The 22,096-nt window shown below is 46.9% G+C and overlaps 1 protein-coding gene across 1 annotated transcript in view; it reads left to right on the top strand.

Moving 5' to 3' along the window:
* The window catches only part of LOC128686677 (alpha-aminoadipic semialdehyde synthase, mitochondrial-like), a 133,656-nt gene extending 113,288 nt beyond the window's left edge, over window positions 1-20,368 (top strand). Inside the window, exons 8-9 of the mRNA XM_070099015.1 lie at window positions 5,449-5,577; window positions 20,048-20,368. Of these exons, the coding sequence (XP_069955116.1) occupies window positions 5,449-5,457 (9 nt within the window). The 3' untranslated portion in view covers window positions 5,458-5,577; window positions 20,048-20,368. The remainder of the gene's footprint in view (window positions 1-5,448; window positions 5,578-20,047) is intronic.
* Window positions 20,369-22,096: the final 1,728 nt, after the last annotated feature.

The raw sequence follows: 22,096 nt of genomic DNA, 5'->3' as shown, positions 1-22,096 counted from the left end.
GAACAAGCAGTTTAAAGAGAATCATCATGGGTTTGGTGTCCTTAGTTTTGAAGGTTCTCATTATCCATCCTATCACTTTCCTAGCAGATGCAGTAGATACATTGCTGTGGTCTTTGAAGTTAAGATCCTCTGACATTATCTCTCCCAGGTCCTTCACATTACTTTGTTGCTCTATTGTATGGTTAGAATATACTGCTATGTATGATAATGTATGTAGCTGTGTGTACCTGTAACTGAATAAACTTACTTCTGAGAAAGGTGCTAGACAAGAGTAAAGCAGCAGCAGGTCACTCTGGGTCACAGCTAGTAAGCAGCAGCAGCAGCAGGTCACACTGGGTCACAACTAGTAAGCAGCATCAGGTCACTCTGGGTCACAACTTGTAAACAGCAGGTCACTGGGTCACAACTGGAAAAAAGCAGCAGGTCACACTGGGTGATATCTAGCAAGCAACAGCAGGTCACAATGGATCATAACTAGTGCAGCCAGCAGTAACAGCCTGGTTGATCAAGCTCTGATCCACCAGGTCGTCTGGTCACAGACCGGGCTGTGGGGGCGTAGTAAGCAGCAGGTTGCAGTGGGTCACAACTAGAAATCAACAGCAGGTCATACTGGGTCACAACTAGCAAGCAGCAGTAGGTTTACCTGGGTCACAGTAAGTAACCAGCATGTCACACTGGGTCACAACTAGCAAGCAGCAGTAGGTTTACCTGGGTCACAACTAGTAAGCAGCAGCAGGTCACACTGGGTCACAACTAGCAAGCAGCAGTAGGTTTATCTGGGTCACAACTAGTAAGCAGCAGCAGGTCACACTGGGTCACAACTAGCAAGCAGCAGCAGGTTTATCTGGGTCATAACTAGTAAGCAGCAGCAGGTCACACTGGGTCACAACTAGCAAGCAGCAGTAGGTTTATCTGGGTCACAACTAGTAAGCAGCAGCAGGTCACACTGGGTCACAACTAGCAAGCAGCAGTAGGTTTATCTGGGTCACAACTAGTAAACAGCAGCAGGTCACACTGGGTCATAACTAGCAAGCAGCAGCAGGTCACACTGGGTCAGAACTAGGAAGCTGTGCATAACAAGGGACTTCCATGGAATGTACTTTAGAAAAAATGAACTGTACTCCTGAAATGTACTCCTGAAATAGACTGTACTCCTGAAATAGACTGTACTCCTGAAATGTACTCCTGAAATAGACTGTACTCCTGAAATGTACTCCTGAAATAGACTGTACTCCTGAAATAGACTGTACTCCTGAAATGTACTCCTGAAATAGACTGTACTCCTGAAATGTACTCCTGAAATAGACTGTACTCCTGAAATGTACTCCTGAAATAGACTGTACTCCTGAAATGTACTCCTGAAATAGACTGTACTCCTGAAATAGACTGTACTCCTGAAATAGACTGTACTCCTGAAATAGACTGTACCACTGAAATAGACTGTACCACTGAAATAGACTGTACTCCTGAAGTAGACTGTACTCCTGAAATAGACTGTACTCCTGAAATAGACTGTACTCCTGAAATAGACTGTACTCCTGAAATAGACTGTACTCCTGAAATAGACTGTACCACTGAAATAGACTGTACTCCTGAAGTAGACTGTACTCCTGAAATAGACTGTTCCACTGAAATAGACTGTACTCCTGAAGTAGACTGTACTCCTGAAATAGACTGTTCCACTGAAATAGACTGTACTCCTGAAGTAGACTGTACTCCTGAAATAGACTGTTCCACTGAAATAGACTGTACTCCTGAAGTAGACTGTACTCCTGAAATAGACTGTACCACTGAAATAGACTGTACCACTGAAATAGACTGTACCACTGAAATAGACTGTACCACTGAAATAGACTGTTCCACTGAAATAGACTGTTCCACTGAAATAGACTGTACTGAAATATCACTTTGAATCTCTTATCCATTGTTGACAGGAATATAATTGAACATTGTTTTTCACAATAAGCATTTTAGACTTGTAAGACAATAATGTTAAGTTGGCCCATAATGCCGGGCATAATAAAGGTTATCTTTGTATTGCAACCCACTATTGTAAATATAAAATCTCAATGTACTGTTTGCAAAGACAATAAATAAATAAATAAAAAAATAAAAATAGACTGTACTCCTGAAGTAGACTTTACCACTGAAATAGACTGTACTCCTGAGGTAGACTGTACTTCTGAAGTAGACTGTACTCCTGAAATAGACTGTACTCCTGAAGTAGACTGTACTCCTGAAATAGACTGTACTCCTGAAGTAGACTGTACTCCTGAAGTAGACTGTACTCCTGAAATAGACTGTACTCATGAAGTAGACTGTACTCATGAAGTAGACTGTACTCCTGAAATAGACTGTACTCCTGAAGTAGACTGTACTCCTGAAATAGACTGTACTCCTGAAGTAGACTGTACTCCTGAAATACTGTACTCCTGAAATAGACTGTACTCCTGAAATAGACTGTACTCCTGAAATAGACTGTACTTCTGAAATAGACTGTACTCCTGAAGTAGACTGTACTCCTGAAATAGACTGTACTCCTGAAGTAGACTGTACTCCTGAAGTAGACTGTACTCCTGAAATACTGTACTCCTGAAATAGACTGTACTCCTGAAGTAGACTGTACTCCTAAAATAGACTGCACTCCTGAAGTAGACTGTACTCCTGAAGAAGACTGTACTCCTGAAGTAGACTGTACTCCTGAAATAGACTGTACTCCTAAAGTAGACTGTACTACTGAAGTAGACTGTACTCCTGAAGTAGACTGTACTCCTAAAGTAGACTGTACTCCTGAAGTAGACTGTACTACTGAAGTAGACTGTACTCCTGAAATAGACTGTACTCCTGAAGTAGACTGTACTCCTGAAGTAGACTGTACTCCTGAAGTAGACTGTACTGCTGAAGTAGACTGTACTCCTGAAATACTGTACTCCTGAAATAGACTGTACTCCTGAAGTAGACTGTACTCCTGAAATAGACTGCACTCCTGAAGTAGACTGTACTCCTGAAGAAGACTGTACTCCTGAAGTAGACTGTACTCCTGAAATAGACTGTACTCCTAAAGTAGACTGTACTCCTGAAGTAGACTGTACTACTGAAGTAGACTGTACTCCTGAAGTAGACTGTACTCCTGAAGTAGACTGTACTGCTGAAGTATACTGTACTCCTGAAGTAGACTGTACTCCTGAAATAGATTGTACTCCTGAAGTAGACTGTACTCCTGAAGTAGACTGTACTACTGAAGTAGACTGTACTCCTGAAGTAGACTGTACTACTGAAATAGACTGTACTCATGAAATAAACTGTACTCCTGAAGTAGACTGTACTGAAGTAGACTGTACTCCTGAAGTAGACTGTACTGAAGTAGACTGTACTCCTGAAGTAGACTGTACTGAAGTAGACTGTACTCCTGAATTAGACTGTACTACTGAAGTAGACTGTACTCCTGAAGTAGACTGTACTACTGAAGTAGACTGTACTGAAGTAGACTGTACTACTGAAGTAGACTGTACTCCTGAAATAGACTGTACTTCTGAAGTAGACTGTACTCCTGAAGTAGACCGTACTCCTGAAGTAGACTGTACTCCTGAAGTAGACTGTACTCCTGAAGTAGAGTGTACTCCTGAAGTAGACTGTACTCCTGAAGTAGACTGTACTCCTGAAGTAGACTGTACTCCTGAAGTAGACTGTACTCCTGAAGTAGACTGTACTCCTGAAGTAGACTGTACTGAAGTAGACTGTACTGAAGTAGACTGTACTCCTGAAGTAGACTGTACTCCTGAAGTAGACTGTACTCCTGAAGTAGAGTGTACTCCTGAAGTAGACTGTACTCCTGAAGTAGACTGTACTCCTGAAGTAGAGTGTACTCCTGAAGTAGACTGTACTGAAGTAGACTGTACTGAAGTAGACTGTACTGAAGTAGACTGTACTGAAGTAGACTGTACTACCAGGATCATTCTCTACAACTTGTATTCCTTTAAAATAATAATATTATTATTGTAACTGGTATTATTTAATTTGATTATTAATGTACATTTTAGTTTTCCGCTGAAACTGAGTCAGTCGAGTGAAGCAAAATTACTCTCTGACTAATATTTCATAATGACTAATATTTCATAATGACTAATATTTCATAATGACTAATATTTCATAATGACTAATATTTCATAATGACTAATATTTCATAATGACTAATATTTCATAATGACTAATATTTCATAATGACTAATATTTCATAATGACTAATATTTCATAATGGCTAATATTTCATAATGACTAATATTTCATAATGACTAATATTTCATAATGACTAATATTTCATAATGACTAATATTTCATAATGACTAATATTTCATAATGACTAATATTTCATAATGACTAATATTTCATAATGACTAATATTTCATAATGCTAAAGCTCCCGCTTCACACGCGGAGGGCCCGGGTTCAATTTCCGGCAGGTGGAAACATTTTGACATGTTTCCTTACACCTGTTGTCCTGTTCACCTAGCAGCAAATAGGTACCTGGGTGTTAGTCGCCTTTGTGGGTCGCATCCTGGGGGACAAGATTAAGGACCCCAATGAAAATAAGTTAGACAGTCCTCGATGACGCACTGACTTTCTTGTGGTATCCTGGGTGGCTAACCCTCCAGAGTTAAAAATCCGAACGAAATCTTATCTCTTATAATGTTTATTTGTGTATACAGTGGACCCCCGCATAACGACCACCTCCGAATGCGACCAATTATGTAAGTGTATTTATGTAAGTGCGTTTGCACATGTATGTTTGGGGGTCTGAAATGGACTAATCTACTTCACAATATTCCTTATGGGAACAAATTCGGTCAGTACTGGCACCTGAACATACTTCTGGAGTGAAAAAATATCGTTAACCGGGGGTCCACTGTATATGTGTAATATTCCTAGGTAGTAGGTTGGTAAACAGCAACCGCCCAGGGAGGTACTACCGTCCTGCTATGTGAGTGTACAACGAAAACCTGTAATTGTTTTACATGATGCTAGGATTGCTGGTGTCTTTTGTCTGTCTCATGAACATGCAAGATTTAAGGTACGTCTTGCTACTTCTACTTACACTTAGGTCACACTACACATACATGTACAAGCATATATATACACACACCTCTGGGTATTCTTCTATTTTCTTTCTAGTTCTTGTTCTTGTTTATTTCCTCTTATCTCCATGGGGAAGTGGAACAGAATTCTTCCTCCGTAAGCCATGCATGTTGTAAGAGGCGACTGAGATGCCGGGAGCAAGGGGCTAGTAACCCCTTCTCCTGTATATTTTACTAAATGTAAAAAGAGAAACTTTTGTTTTTCTTTTTGGGCCACCCAACCTCGGTTTGTTGAAAAAAAGAAGAATGTGTAATATTGATGGTTATAATGTTTATTTGTGTATATATGTGTAACGTTGATGGTTATAATGTTCCAGGTGTGGTGATTGCTGTGCCTGGCTGTGTCTACTACAACATTGATCAACACAGCAACATTGACCAGTCTGAGGAGTGGAAACAGCCATACTAGTAACATTTAGTGTTATACCTGGAGAGGGTTACTCCAGGTATGTGGAGATGCAGCAGCTGGTGACGTCATCATAGGTGGGCGGGGCCCACCTGTAAGGTATTTCCAGGTTTCAAGTCCACTGAAGTTTGGTTATTGAAGTAGATAGTAATTATATTAGGTGGGAAGGTGGTGGGAAAAGTATAGGAAAGATTGTAAAGAATTTATATAAAAAATAGCTTAGTGGGAAGTATTAGTTACCTCCCTACCAGAGATGAAATCTCTGGCCAGGAAATAATGGGGAATGTATTCTATAGGTTACCTTGAATGGGGTTTACCTGGAGAGGGTTTCGGGGGTCAACATCCCCATGGGCCGGTCTGAGACCAGGCCTCATGGTGGATCATGGTCTGATCAACCAGGCTGTTACTGTTGGCTGCATGCAAGCTGATGTACGAACTACAGCCCAGTTGGTCAGGTACTGACTTAGATATAAAAATTGGAGAAATGGGTTGTAAAGCTTAGAACTGAAGACTGATTAGATTTTAAGAAGTTTTAGTTAGTGTAATATCTTTATTATGCAGCTGATACCCATCCTACAAGACTGTAGGACTCAGAGATGAAATGTGTGATATATCATGGCTCAATTAGTTGGCTGCCTTCTAGCATACATCAGGGGGATTACCAATAGACCCCTTGCTGTCTTCAGGAAGGTGCTGGACAGGCAGTATGCTGGGAGGCAGTTGAACAGTCTTGGGCCCCTGACATTTATTGTGTTGTCTCTTAACGTGCTAGTGGCACCCCAGCTTTTCATTGGGGGGATGTTGCATCGTCTGCCGAGGCTTTTGCTTTCGTAGGGAATGATTTTCGTGTGAAAGTTTGGTACTAATTCCTCTAGGATTTTCCAAGTGTATATAATCATGTATCTCTCTCACCTGCATTCTATGGAGTACAGGTTTAGGAACTTCAAACGTTCCCAGTAATTGAGGTGTTTTATCTCCGTTATGCGCGCCATGAAGGTTCTCTGTACATTTTCTAGGTCAGCAATTTCACCTGCCTTGAAAGGGGCTGTTAGTGTTGGAACTTATTCGGTCCGAGAAGTCCCAATGGGAAAAACACACTGTTCGAGGGCCCTTACACCCACCCAAAACACAAACACACTCACCCGGGTTGGCGAAGGTGGTTGGAAGGTACTTCTTAATTTATAGATTTACCCTTCAGGGAAGAAGTAGGTAGTTTATACTGTTAGTACACTAATATTAGGATTATTGAGGCAACTCTAGATAATAGTAATGTCGACCTAAGACCTTAACATAGGTAGTAATAGGCCGAATGTAGGCAAACACTAGGTTATGTTAGCTAGGGAGAACTGGCAGCCCAAGTTTGAACGACGAGGCACGGGTCTCAAAGACGCCAGAGCTTCCTTCTAAGACTAGACACCATCTGAACAACACGTGCCATGATCAGCAGGCAGCGCCCCACGTGTCTTCACATATTAGACCTGGGGAAATCTGGTGGAGGCACCTCGACATACCGTAGATGACCTCCTCCATCAGGCCCATACAGTAAGACAAGACCTCCACTTTTTCTTAGGATCCTGGCCAGTGTCTGGGGAAAGTTGCGAGTGAGTTGAGCTGTAGGCCTTTGTGCAGCTGGCAGGGCATGCCCAGTACGTACCAGCAACTCTTCTCAACCTAGAAGCTAGTGTCACTTTCTGCATAGTATTCTAGGGATTCACCCCCCCTTGGAAATAGGAATTTCTGAGGTGCAGGCAGGCCACTAATAATGATTGAATATTGCAGGAATTAAGGCTCCCGGTTGCACGTGGTTCTGAGGGCAAGTCCAGAGGGACTAAGCTTAGGGAGGTTGAAGACCAGAATAGATTTTACATCACCAAGTAAGTTAGTCCTTTAAACGTGCATGCAGGCGAGATTTCTTGCAACATCAGTCATTTATGAAAATCTGTCCTATAAGCCACTTGTGAGGCTGAGGTATCGACCTCAGAGCTCGGTGTCAACAGAGCTTGCCAGGGTAGGCGACTCACTTGGAGTCAGTCCAGACAAATTTTCACAAGTGGTCCTTTGAACTGTGATGTGGAATAGCTAGGTTAAAATTAACATAGCTAGGCCACAGTTAGGAACCAGTTTAACATGGTTAGGTTAAGTTAGCACCCAGGCCCAGAGTTAACACAGAGGCTAGGCCAAGCTGACTATACACAGAAGTTGTTATTTGCAGTAATTTACAGGCAGGCCAGGTAGGCTAGAGAAGCTTGTGAATTTAATTATTTACAGTGATTACAAGTAAACCAGAGTAGGAGACTTGTGTGTTAATTACTTACAGTGGATTTGCAAGGTAGCCACAGTTAAGAACATAAGAATGTAGGAACACTGCAGAAGGCCTACTGGCCCATACGAGGCAGGTCCTTATCAAAACGACATCTACCTAAAGCTACTCAAGAAATATCTCCCGTACCCCTTAGGCTTGTGCAATATTTACAACAGTTATGGTAGCTAGGACAGATTTAACCTAGTTATTTTTTACAGGGAGCTTTAAAGCCAGGTTTAGGCTATAGCACACTAGTTAGGTTAGGATTTACCTTATCCAACCATCCACACTAGACTGAGTAAGCTGGGCACAGTTAGGCCAAGCTGTTTACACACATTTTTTATTTACTGTTTCACAAGTTGAATTGTTGAATTTACTTGTGCTAATCAAGTGATTTTTTAATTTGTATACTGCATTTTTATTGTGTGATTTTCATTGTCTTTGATTCATTTTCTAATGTGGGATTTGTGCTTTGTACCAGAGACTAGGTTAAGTCCTGTAATTATTTGCTGACATTGTACAGGAAATTGCTAGGTTAAGCTTTCACATTGATATACATTTCAGTTGGGGTTGAGAGCTAACAGTGTACATTTTAAGTCAGAGTAGAGTCATTATAACAAAGGGAATCGTTAACTTGTTGAGGAGCCTTGAGACTCGTTCATTCTTGCCTAACACCGTGACGTGCTGTGGGGTGAACTGAGTAAGTACAGTTAGTGTCACACTCCTAATTAAACCTCGACAATGGCAGATGGGACTTCAGAAGAGTCTGGTTCAGTGTTAGCAAAATTAAAACGATCAGTGGCGGCATACAAAGGGCATCTGAACAGAACGCGCAACAGGTGCAAGACTACTAGCCAATGCAGTAAAGTAGACTGCGATGATTTGCAAGACTGCTTGAAGTGTTTGGGGGAAAAATGGGAAGTCTACAAACAAGCATTCTCAGCATATGAGCTACAGGCTATTGAGGATGGTGAATCCCAGGATAGTCTTCGGCAAGCTCAGGACGAATGCACTAAGGATGATGTAGATTGTCAACAGGAGATGAATACGTACAAAGATAAGTTAAGCACATTAAAGGCTAGTAATCCAAGTGTGGTGTCGAACACCGCAGGTACCACAAAAAGCCACACAACTGTCAATATGTTGCCCAGGTTGCCCCAGTTGAATTTACTGACATTTGTCTGAACCCTAACAGAGTACATTGCTTTCTGGGATCAGTTTAAAGCCCAGATAGATGACAGGAACGATTTGTCAGATGCCGTTAAATTGCAGTATTTGCGATCACGGCCTTAGACTTGGTCCGGCACTACCAGATTACTGACACTAATTACCAACATGCCAAAGACCAGTTAGAAGACATGTTTGGCAACACTGAAGAGATAAAAGTGGCCATACTTTATCGGTTGTTGGATCTAGAGACTTGCCAACATGACCGTCAAAGCCTAGAGAAGTTCCGTATTGAAATTATGAGCTTGACAAATAGTTTCAGAGATTTGCATGATGAGGATGATTCAGAATGGGTCCTTAGCCAGGTGATTCAGAGGAAACTGACTGGCACTACAGTGCATGAGTTACACTTAAAATATCGGACGATTAGGTTCACGATACAACAAATTGTTGAGGGGTTGGGAGATCTCGTTTCTCATTTGAGTATAGGTGTGAGAGAAGAGTCACCACCATCACCACATAAAAACCCAGACAGTTACTCAAAGATCTCGAGAGATCAGTCTAAAGCTCATACGACTAACGTTGGAGTGTACTATGGTAAAGAAGTGTCTAAGGTAAGAACCTCTTAAACAGAACCTCAGAGGCACTCATGCCAGAATATGCTTGTTCTGCGAAGGCGAACACGCTAGCACGAGTTGCCCGGAGTATACAACACTGAGCAGTAGGCAACAGAGACTAAAGGAGTTGAGACTCTGCTTCAAGTGTTGTGGGGAACACTTTGCGAGAGACTGTGGCACCCAGCCCAGTGAGTGTCGAGTCTGTTGCAAAGGTAAGCACCATACTGCACTATGTCCCAATAATTTAAGGGAACCCCAGGCTAGTAGGGATATCTCTCAGGTAGAGTTAGAAAGTGAGTCTGAGCCTGAAATGGTAGCCAGCGTGATTAGTGGGAGTGAAGTCTCTAATCCGAGTGAGAATCACGGAGGTGCTGCCCTACCTACAGTCATGGCAAAGGTTGTGAATGGGCACAGGTCCGAAACAACCCAATTATTCTTTGACTTAAGAGCACAAGTAACCTTGTTAACAAAGAAGTTGGTGGCTAAATTAAAGTTGAAGGCCACAAAGAAAGTTAGTATGATGTTGGGAGGGGCTATAAGTCAGGCCCCACCCAAATCTTATGATGTGGTGGATGTCGCAGTCAAATTAGGTGGATATTGCAGACACATTGCAGCCTTGGTGGTAGAGACATTACCCACGGCAGTTACAGCTAGAGGTCTTGCTGCAGCAGCTAAGCGATTGAAAGACCTTGACGTGAAGCTGGCAGACCAGGGAATTACCACTGACACAGTCAGAAATGTAGGTATCCTGGTGGGAGCCAATCAGATAGATGACTTCCTGTCTACATGACGGACGTTTAGGGAAGGAATTGGTTTATACAGATCCCCAGTAGGATGCATCATAGGCGGCAGGATTCCACCTGAATTCCCTGCCACGCCAGAGAGAGAAGCTGTCCTCATGAGTAGTGATAATGAGTACCAGTATACACGATGAACCGCCAGGGAAGCTGAACCAGGTAGGGAGTGACAAACACTCGGCCACCTTGGGAAAACGCCTTTACAGGGTACGTAAAGAGGGAGGTAGATTGTCATTAAATCCAGGGAACCTCTTATCAGTGGGAGGAAAGGCTACCAGGGCATGTGGGCCACTGGGTGGGAAAGTACGGAGCCACCCAGTCAAGGCTAGACATAGGAAAGATGTTAAAGTTAAAGGAAAGGGTGCTTAGACCACCAGAACCAACAAGTTTACACCCCCAGAGGTCCACGCAGGGGAAACTGGATGGTTGAAGTTAGACCGGAGTCTGCTCGACGAGAGTGGCTGGACGGCACTCATGTCCAGGGGTCCGCTGTGGGGGCTCGCGGAAGGTGAACTTGATTTAGACTTAGTGCCTACCTTTGCCGGTGGGAGGATGTTGGAACTTATTCGGTCCGAGAAGTCCCAACAGGGAAAAACACACCATTCGAGGGCCCTTACACCCACCCAAAACACAAACACACTCACCCGGGTTGGCGAAGGTGGTTGGAAGGTACTTCTTAATTGATAGATTTACCCTTCAGGGAAGAAGTAGGTAGTTTATACTGTTAGTACACTAATATTAGGATTATTGAGGCAACTGTAGATAATAATAATGTAGATCTAAGACCTTAACATAGGTAGTAATAGGCCGAATGTAGGCAAACACTAGGTTATGTTAGCTAGGGAAAACTGGCAGCCCAAGTTTGAATGACAAGGCGCAGGTCTCGAAGACGCCAGAGCTTCCTTCTAAGACTAGACACCATCTAAACAACACGTGCCATGATCAGCAGGCAGTGCCCCACGTACGTGTCTTCACATATTAGACCTGGGGAAATCTGGTGGAGGCACCTCGATGTACCGTAGATGACCTCCTCTGTCAGGCCCATACAGTAAGACAAGACCTCCACTTTTTCTTAGGATCCTGGCCAGTGTCTGGGGAAAGTTGCGAGCGAGTTGAGCTGTAGGCCTTTGTGCAGCTGGCAGTGCATGCCCAGTACGTACCAGTGACTCTTGTCAGCCTAGAAGCTAGTGTCACTTTCTGCATAGTATTCCAGGGGACTCACCCTCCCCCCTTGGAAATAGGAATTTCTGAGGTGCAGGCAGGTCACTAATAACGATTGAATATTGCAGGAATTAAGGCTCCCGGTTGCACGTGGTTCTGAGGGCAAGTCCAGAGGGACTAAGCTTAGGGAGGTTGAAGACCAGAATAGATTCTACATCACCAAGTAAGTTAGTCCTTTAAACGTGCATGCAGGCGAGATTTCTTGAAACATCAGTCATTTATGAAAATCTGTCCTATAAGCTCGGTGTCAACAGAGCTTGCCAGGGTAGACGACTCACTTGGAGGCAGTCCAGACAAATTTTCACAGTTAGTGTGCATCAATATTCCAGCCTACATAGAACAAGTGACCTGAAGATTGTCATCATGGACTTTGCATCCCTAGTTTTGAAGGTTCTCATTATCCATCCTGTCATTTTTCTAGCAGATGCGATTGATAGTGTTATGGCCCTTGAAGGTGAGATCCTCTGACATGATCACCTCCAAGTCTTTAGCATTAGTTTCTCGCTCTATTGTGGAATTTGTTTTATACTCTGATGTAGCTTTAATTTATTCACGTTTTCCATATCGGAGTAATTGAAATTTCTCATTATTTAACTTTATATTGTTTTCTGAAGCCCATTTAAATATTTGGTTGATGTCTACCTGGAGTCTTACAGTGTCTTCAATGATGTCTACCTGGAGTCTTAGTGTCTTCAATGGAGGTCACTGTCATGCAAATTCAGGTGTCATCTGCAAAGGAAGAGATGGTGCTGCTGTATGATAATTTATGTATTTATGTGTACCTGAATGAACTTAGTAATCACCAGTCTTAATCCTTAGTAAGCAAGTATATTTAGGTACAGGTATGCATTATCATACATAGTATAAATTACCTAGGATAACCCAAAGTTAAAGTGACTTAGTTTAGTTCAATTTTAATTATCCTGAAATACATTACATACCAGTGGCTGCCTTTTGTGTTTACCAGTGTTTTATTATCCAGCCTGTGGGTGCACCCCATACCCAGCCTGTGGGTGCACCCCATACCCAGCCTGTTGGGGCACCCCATACCCAGCCTGTGGGTGCACCCCATACCCAGCCTGTGGGTGTACCCAATACCCTGCCTGTGGGTGCACCCCATACCCAGCCTGTGGGTGCACCCCATACCCAGCCTGTGGGTGTACCCCATACCCAGCCTGTGGGTGCACCCCATACCCAGCCTGTGGGTGCACCCCATACCCAGCCTGTTGGGGCACCCCATACCCAGCCTGTGGGTGCACCCCATACCCAGCCTGTGGGTGTACCCCATACCCAGCCTGTGGGTGCACCTCATACCCAGCCTGTGGGTGCACCCCATACCCAGCCTGTGGGTGCACCCCATACCCAGCCTGTTGGGCACCCCATACCCAGCCTGTGGGTGCACCCCATACCCAGCCTGTGGTTGCACCCCATACCCAGCCTGTGGGTGCACCCCATAGCCAGCCTGTGGGTGCACCTCATACCCAGCCTGTGGGTGCACCCCCATACCCAGCCTGTGGGTGCACCCCATACCCAGCCTGTGGGTGCACCCCATACCCAGCCTGTGGGTGCACCCCATACCCAGCCTGTGGTTGCACCCCATACCCAGCCTTTTGGGGCACCCCATACCCAGCCTGTGGGGGCACCCCATACCCAGCCTGTTGGGGCACCTAATGCCCAGCCTGTGGGTGTACCCCATACCCAGCATGTTGGGGCACCCCATACCTAGCCTGTGGGTGTACCCCATACCCAACCTGTGGGTGCACCCCATACCCAGCCTGTGGGTGCACCCCATACATAGCCTGTGGGTGCACCCCATACCCATCCTGTGGGTGCACCCCATACCCAGCCTGTGGGTGCACCCCATACCCAGCCTGTTGGGGCACCCCATACCCAGCCTGTGGGTGCACCCCATACCCAGCCTGTGGGTGTACCCCATACCCAGCCTGTGGGTGCACCCCATACCCAGCCTGTGGGTGCACCCCATACCCAGCCTGTGGGTGCACCCCATACCCAGCCTGTGGGTGCACCCCATACCCAGCCTGTTGGGCACCCCATACACAGCCTGTGGGTGTACCCCATACCCAGCCTGTGGTTGCACCCCATACCCAGCCTGTGGGTGCACCCCATACCCAGCCTGTGGGTGCACCCCATACCCAGCCTGTGGGTGCACCCCATACCCAGCCTGTGGGTGCACCCCAAACCCAGTCTGTGGGTGCACCCCATACCCAGCCTGTGGGTGCACCCCATACCCAGCCTTTTGGGGCACCCCATACCCAGCCTGTGGGGGCACCCCATACCCAGCCTGTTGGGGCACCTAATACCCAGCCTGTGGGTGTACCCCATACCCAGCATGTTGGGGCACCCCATACCTAGCCTGTGGGTGTACCCCATACCCAACCTGTGGGTGCACCCCGTACCCAGCCTGTGGGTGTACCCCATACCCAGCCTGTGGGTGCACCCCATACCTAGCCTGTGGGTGCACCCCATACCCATCCTGTGGGTGCACCCCATACCCAGCCTGTGGGTGCACCCCATACCCAGCCTGTTGGGGCACCCCATACCCAGCCTGTGGGTGCACCCCATACCCAGCCTGTTGGGGCACCCCATACCCAGCCTGTGGGTGCACCCCATACCCAGCCTGTGGGTGTACCCCATACCCAGCCTGTGGGTGCACCCCATACCCAGCCTGTGGGTGCACCCCATACCCAGCCTGTGGGTGCACCCCATACCCAGCCTGTTGGGCACCCCATACACAGCCTGTGGGTGTACCCCATACCCAGCCTGTTGGGGCACCCCATACCCAGCCTGTGGGTGTGCCCCATACCCAACCTGTGGGTGCACCCCATACCCAACCTGTGGGTGCACCCCATACCCAGCCTGTGGGTGCACCCCATACCCAGCCTGTGGGTGCACCCCATACCCAGACTGTGGGTGCACCCCATACCCAGCCTGTGGGTGCACCCCATACCCAGCCTGTGGGTGCACCCCATACCCAGCCTGTGGGTGTACCCCATACCCAGCCTGTGGGTGCACCCCATACCCAGCCTGTGGGTGCACCCCATACCCAGCCTGTGGGTGCACCCCATACCCAGCCTGTGGGTGCCCCCCATACCTAGCCTGTTGGTGCACCTCATACCCAGCCTGTGGGTGCACCCCATACCCAGGATGTGGGTGCACCCCATATCCAGCCTGTGGGGCACCCCATACCCAGCCTGTGGGGAACCCCATATCCAGCCTGTGGGGCACTCCATACCCAGCCTGGGGGGCACCCCATACCCAGCCTGTGGGGGCACCCCATACTCAGCCTGTGGGTGTACCCCATACCCAGCCTGTGGGTGCAGCCCATACCCAGCCTGTTGGGGCACCCCATACCCAGCCTGTGGGGGCACCCCATATCCAGCCTGTTTGGTACCCCATACTCAGCCTGTGGGGGCACCCCATTCCCAGCCTGTGGGTGCACCCCATACCCAGCCTGTGTTGCACCCCATACCCAACCTGTGGGTGCACACCATACCCAACCTGTGTGGGCACCTCATACCCAGCCTATGGGGCACCCCATACCTAGCCTGTGGGGCACCCCATACCCAGCCTGTGGGGCACCCCATACCCAGCCTGTGGGGGCACCCCATATCCAGCCTGTTGGGCACCCCATACACAGCCTGTGGGTGTACCCCATACCCAGCCTGTTGGGGCACCCCATACCCAGCCTGTGGGTGTACCCCATACCCAACCTGTGGGTGCACCCCATACCCAGCCTGTGGGTGCACCCCATACCCAGACTGTGGGTGCACCCCATACCCAGCCTGTGGGTGCACCCCATACCCAGCCTGTGGGTGCACCCCATACCCAGCCTGTGGGTGCACCCCATACCCAGCCTGTGGGTGCACCCCATACCCAGCCTGTGGGTGCACCCCATACCCAGCCTGTGGGTGCACCCCATATCCAGCCTGTGGGGCACCCCATACCCAGCCTGCGGGGCACCCCATACCCAGCCTGTGGGGCACCCCATATCCAGCCTGTGGGGCACTCCATACCCAGCCTGTGGGTGCACCCCATACCCAGCCTGTGGGGGCACCCCATACTCAGCCTGTGGGTGTACCCCATACCCAGCCTGTGGGTGCAGCCCATACCCAGCCTGTTGGGGCACCCCATACCCAGCCTGTGGGGGCACCCCATATCCAGCCTGTGGGGCACCCCATTCCCAGCCTGTGGGTTCACCCCATACCCAGCCTGTGGGTGCACCCCATACCCAGCCTGTGGGTGCACCCCATACCCAACCTGTGGGTGCACCCCATACCCAGCCTGTGGGTGCACCTCATACCCAGCCTGTTGGGGCACCCCATACCCAACCTGTGGGTGCACCCCATACCCAGCCTGTGGGTGCACCCCATACCCAGCCTGTGGGTGCACCCCATACCCAGCCTGTTGGGCACCCTATACCCAGCCTGTGGGTGCACCCCATACCCAGCCTGTGGTTGCACCCCATACCCAGCCTGTGGGTGCACCCCATACCCAGCCTGTTGGGGCACCCCATACCCAGCCTGTGGGGGCACCCCATACTCAGCCTGTGGGTGTACCCCATACCCAGCCTGTGGGTGTACCCCATACCCAGCCTATGGGTGCAGCCCATACCCAGCCTGTGGGTGCACCTCATACCCAGCCTGTTGGGGCACCCCATACCCAACCTGTGGGTGCACCCCATACCCAGCCTGTGGGTGCACCCCATACCCAGCCTGTGGGTGCACCCCATACCCAGCCTGTTGGGCACCCTATACCCAGCCTGTGGGTGCACCCCATACCCAGCCTGTGGGTGCACCCCATACCCAGCCTGTGGGTGCACCCCATACCCAGCCTGTTGGGGCACCCCATACCCAGCCTGTGGGGGCACCCCATACTCAGCCTGTGGGTGCACCCCATACCCAACCTGTGGGTGCACCCCATACCCAGCCTGTGGGTGCACCTCATACCCAGCCTGTTGGGGCACCCCATACCCAACCTGTGGGTGCACCCCATACCCAGCCTGTGGGTGCACCCCATACCCAGCCTGTGGGTGCACCCCATACCCAGCCTGTTGGTGCACCCTGTGGGTGCACCCAGCCTGTAGGTGCACCCCATACCCAGCCTGTGGGTGCACCCCATACCCAGCCTGTGGGTGCACCCCATACCCAGCCTGTTGGGGCACCCCATACCCAGCCTGTGGGGGCACCCCATACTCAGCCTGTGGGTGTACCCCATACCCAGCCTATGGGTGCAGCCCATACCCAGCCTGTTGGGGCTCCCCATACCCAGCCTGTGGGGCACCCCATACCCAGCCTGTGGGGGCACCCCATACTCAGCCTGTGGGGGCACCCCATTCCCAGCCTGTGGGTGCACACCATACCCAGCCTGTGGGGCACCCCATACCTAGCCTGTGGGGGCACCCTATAACCAGCCTGTGGGGCACCCCATACCCAGCCTGTGGGGGCACCCCATACCCAGCCTGTGGGGGCACCACATTCCCAGCCTGTGGGTTCACCCCATACTCAGCCTGTGGGTTCACCCCATACCTAGCCTTTGGGTGCACCCCATACCCAACCTGTGGGTGCACCCCATACCCAGCCTGTGGGGGCACCCCATACCCAGCCTGTGGGGGCACCCCATACCCAGCCTGTGGGGGCACCCCATACCCAGCCTGTGGGGGCACCCCATACCCAGCCTGTGGGGGCACCCCATACCCAGCCTGTGGGGGCACCCCATACCCAGCCTGTTGGGGCACCCCACACCCAGCCTGTGGGGGCACCCCACAGGCTGGGTATGGGGTTCCCCGTTTCGCTCTCCAGGAGCTTTATCAAGCCGTACAAACACAGCTTGATAAAGCTCCTGGAGAACAAAACGTTGCCACAATAAAATGTCACATTAGTTGCACTTGTGTCCTTTTACCTAACATATTGTGGGTAATTCTACCAACATTAATACAAAACTATGTAAATATACTGTACCTATATTATTATTATTACTGATAATTATACTTATGTGTACTTGTACCTAAATAAACTTGCACACTGTGCTGGCATGCTGGTACACACTGTGCTGGCATGCTGGTACACACTGTGCTGGCATGCTGGTACACACTGTGCTGGCATGCTGGTACACACTGTGCTGGCATGCTGGTACACACTGTGCTGGCATGCTGGTACACACTGTGCTGGCATGCTGGTACACACTGTGCTGGCATGCAGGTACACACTGTGCTGGCATGCTGGTACACACTGTGCTGGCATGCTGGTACACACTGTGCTGGCATGCTGGTACACACTGTGCTGGCATGCTGGTACACACTGTGCTGGCATGCAGGTACACACTGTGCTGGCATGCAGGTACACACTGTGCTGGCATGCTGGTACACACTGTGCTGGCATGCTGGTACACACTGTGCTGGCATGCAGGTACACATTGTGCTGGCATGCAGGTACACATTGTGCTGGCATGCAGGTACACATTGTGCTGGCATGCTGGTACACACTGTGCTGGCATGCAGGTACACACTGTGCTGGCATGCTGGTACACACTGTGCTGGCATGCAGGTACACACTGTGCTGGCATGCAGGTACACTGTACTGGCATGCAGGTACACACTGTGCTGGCATGCAGGTACACACTGTGCTGGCATGCAGGTACACACTGTGCTGGCATGCAGGTACACACTGTGCTGGCATGCAGGTACACATTGTGCTGGCATGCTGGTACACACTGTGCTGGCATGCAGGTACACATTGTGCTGGCATGCTGGTACACACTGTGCTGGCATGCAGGTACACATTGTGCTGGCATGCAGGTACACATTGTGCTGGCATGCAGGTACACACTGTGCTGGCATGCTGGTACACACTGTGCTGGCATGCAGGTACACACTGTGCTGGCATGCTGGTACACACTGTGCTGGCATGCAGGTACACACTGTGCTGGCATGCAGGTACACACTGTGCTGGCATGCTGGTACACACTGTGCTGGCATGCAGGTACAAATTGTGCTGGCATGCAGGTACACTGTACTGGCATGCAGGTACACACTGTGCTGGCATGCTGGTACACACTGTGCTGGCATGCAGGTACACACTGTGCTGGCATGCTGGTACACACTGTGCTGGCATGCTGGTACACACTGTGCTGGCATGCTGGTACACACTGTGCTGGCATGCAGGTACACACTGTGCTGGCATGCTGGTACACATTGTGCTGGCATGCAGGTACACATTGTGCTGGCATGCAGGTACACATTAAAATCACTAAAGTGTCTTATTAGTCTTGAAGATGCCATATTAATAATAATAATAATAATAACACTAATAATCACTGAGGTGCATTAAATATCTAAATAACTAATGAGTTAGTTATTAGTTTGTAGTGATATGTTGAAAAGATTAGCCAAAGGTATGCTATGTTCCTCTTTACATTCCTTTAAAACCCTGGCAAACAGTTCATCAGGACCTGGGGATTTTGTTAGGCTTTAATTTCTCTATTTGTCTGAGGACCATGTCACTAGTTACCATAATTGTGCATAGTTTATTATTGTCCTTTTCTACATAATTTATTATTTCTATAATTTTGCTAGTATCTTCTTGAGTAAAAGCTGAGAGGAAGTAGGTATTGAAAAGTTCACACATTTCCTTATCAATGTCAGTGATCTGACCTGAGTTACTTTTAAGTGGGCCTATCTTGTCCCTAATCTATCTTCTGTATACCTGAAAGAACCCTTTTGGGATAGTCTTAGAATCCCTTGCAACTTTAACTTCATAATTCCTTTTTGGTTTTCTTATTCCTTTTCCTATTTCTCATTTTAATTGAATATATTGATTTCTTAACTGCCCTTTCCCTCTTTTGATATGCCTATATATGCCTCTCTATTGACCAGTGAGATGTTTTAATCTATTGTTTATCCATTTGGGATCATTGTTGTTAGATCTAATTTCCCTACTCGGGACAAAAGTTGTCTGGGCAGCCAGCACTATGCTCTGAAATATGTCATATTGGCAACCAACTCTACCTACCTGACACATAGTAAGGTCGTCCCAATTTAGCCCACCCAGGTAATTTGTCATACCCATGAAGTCGTCAAGCGGAAATCTGGGACAGTGACTTTATTGCAGTTATGTGGATAATATTGGGGTAGAGCCTACCCCAATATTTGTGTTATACAGTATTGCAGAAGCATAGGGATTGAGTTGGATATAGGAATCTATGATCTAAAATCATTACTAACTTGAAAGTTGCTGTGCAAACAATTACCTATTCCAGTGGCAGACAACACACTCCCCCAAACTTGAACTTGTTTAATAAACAAAATATACACTCTTACTACTGTGCCTACAGTATATAGGACATTATTTTTCAATATAAGCCTTTCTATGAACTTTTTCCTTTTAATAGGTGCAACAAGACACAAAAAAGCTGACATCATCTCCCATGTCCAACTCAACCTGTGTGAAAATTCAATGCTCATAAATGGCCTTAAGATCTGGAACTCTGTCTGAAGCATTGAAAGGTTCCCTGTCTGCCAGCCATTTCAAAGCTGTTAAAAAACACCATCTCCTTAGCATAATTGAGACAGCAATCTGTTATGTCTAAAAAAACCAGCTTTCATCCAGTCCTGTCCCTGTTCTTTCTTCAACACCCATACATAATTGGTAACATATATTGTCCTATTTAATTATATTGTAATCTAAAGTAACTTACTGTATCTTCAACATTTCTATATTCAGTCACTATAAAACTGAGGATCTTTGAATTAGTACTTTGAAATATGTCTCTCTTGTGATAGACTATTTGTCATTAGGTGTCTTATGTTGCATAATTGTTTCAGTTCTTCAAGGTGTCTTATTTTAGTTAATTGCATAAAAATTCTTATTTAATAGTATGTGTATTAATTAATATGGCTTACAATTAGCTGGTCAAAATGCATTACATAATTTGTGGCCATTTTTGTGCCTACGTTTATGTTAATTCATGTAAATTACATTATATGGTTTAAAGAAAAAAGGATTAGTGTCAAAAATACAGGTCCGCCATCACAAATCCGGCAATCGGTTATTCGGTTCCTTCAGTTATTCGGCACTAATTTTGGCTAGCATAATTTCAAATTTCCAAGATCGCCACACCAACCTGCTGGTACTGTTTGGTGGAGCTACTTGCTGCATAAGTCATTCCAATTTCTTTTTCTCCATTTATTGTTTTAACCTGCTTACTTTTAGCCCTAGCTATGGTTCCAATGAATAAAAGAAATGCTTCTCATTATGTAAAGCAGTACATTATCCATTAAAGATAAGGTGGCTTTGAAGCCACTGTTGGTTGTCATGAGCTCAGTCTCATGATGCAGGAGAATATGCTTTATTATTACGCTAATATCAACACTACAGCTTATTTGCCTATCACAATTGATCTAATATGACATAAGAAACAATATAAATAACATAAAACATGTTAAATACTCCAGAATGAATAATATTTGGCATAACACCGAGCAGTTCGACAGAGTTATGAAGAGGATATGGTAAACAAATACCATTCTCCTATCCTTGTCTTGGGGGCTTATATTAGAGAAAACGGAGTGTAGCACAGGGCTAACTGTGATATACACTCGTACTCCACCATAAACATGAAACAAAAAAGTTATTTTCTCTCTATAGATTATCACACATAGCAGCATATGTGTAGAGAACCTAGGATAATCCCAAAAAAGTCAACGTGGCTTATTTTTAGTACCTGGCTTGGGTTAGCCATATATGATTTTTGATAAAATATTCAATTCCCAGCCAGGGTAGAAACTTTAGGCGTGTTTCTTTACACCTGTTGTCTATGTTTACCTATCAGTAAATGGGTACCTGGGTGTTAGTCGACTAGTGTGGGTGTTATCCTGGGACACTGACCTAATTTTCTTGAAATACTCAGCATAACAAGTGCCTTTCTATACAGTAGTATGTCACTGATGTCAGCTAGGCCTGTATACCTTGTACATGTGCGTGTAGTAAATAAAGATAATATTATTATTATTATTATTATTATTTTCTCAGTTGTTTGTTGTTTTATCTTATTCAAACTTGGGCAATGTATGATGGAAAGATACTTCTTCACGTACACCAAAAATGAAAGAAATCAGACCATAAATAGCGGAGTTCACTTCTCAGCCATTAGCGGCTGCTTAGCGGTATATTTTTGTATGGTTGTTATGGTTATATTCTCATTTTTTCGGTCTCATTTGATAGAATGAAAGATATATTACAGAAATATATATGATTTTGATTGCTTTCATGACGAAAAGTACCTTGAAATTGCGCTCACAGTAGCGAAAATGTTCTATTCTTAAGCGAAGCTCGAGAGTAAACAAATGACGTCACCGTCCAATACCTGTCCGCCTGCCAGTCTAAATTCCAATACGGAGTCAAGAATGGATTGACATTATTTATATAATTATTACAATAA

Source organism: Cherax quadricarinatus, chromosome 66 (genome assembly GCF_038502225.1).
Source record: "Cherax quadricarinatus isolate ZL_2023a chromosome 66, ASM3850222v1, whole genome shotgun sequence".
NCBI lineage: Eukaryota > Metazoa > Arthropoda > Malacostraca > Decapoda > Parastacidae > Cherax > Cherax quadricarinatus.
The sequence above is the reverse complement of the archived record's forward strand: the minus strand, read 5'-3'. Positions and strand labels throughout refer to the sequence as shown.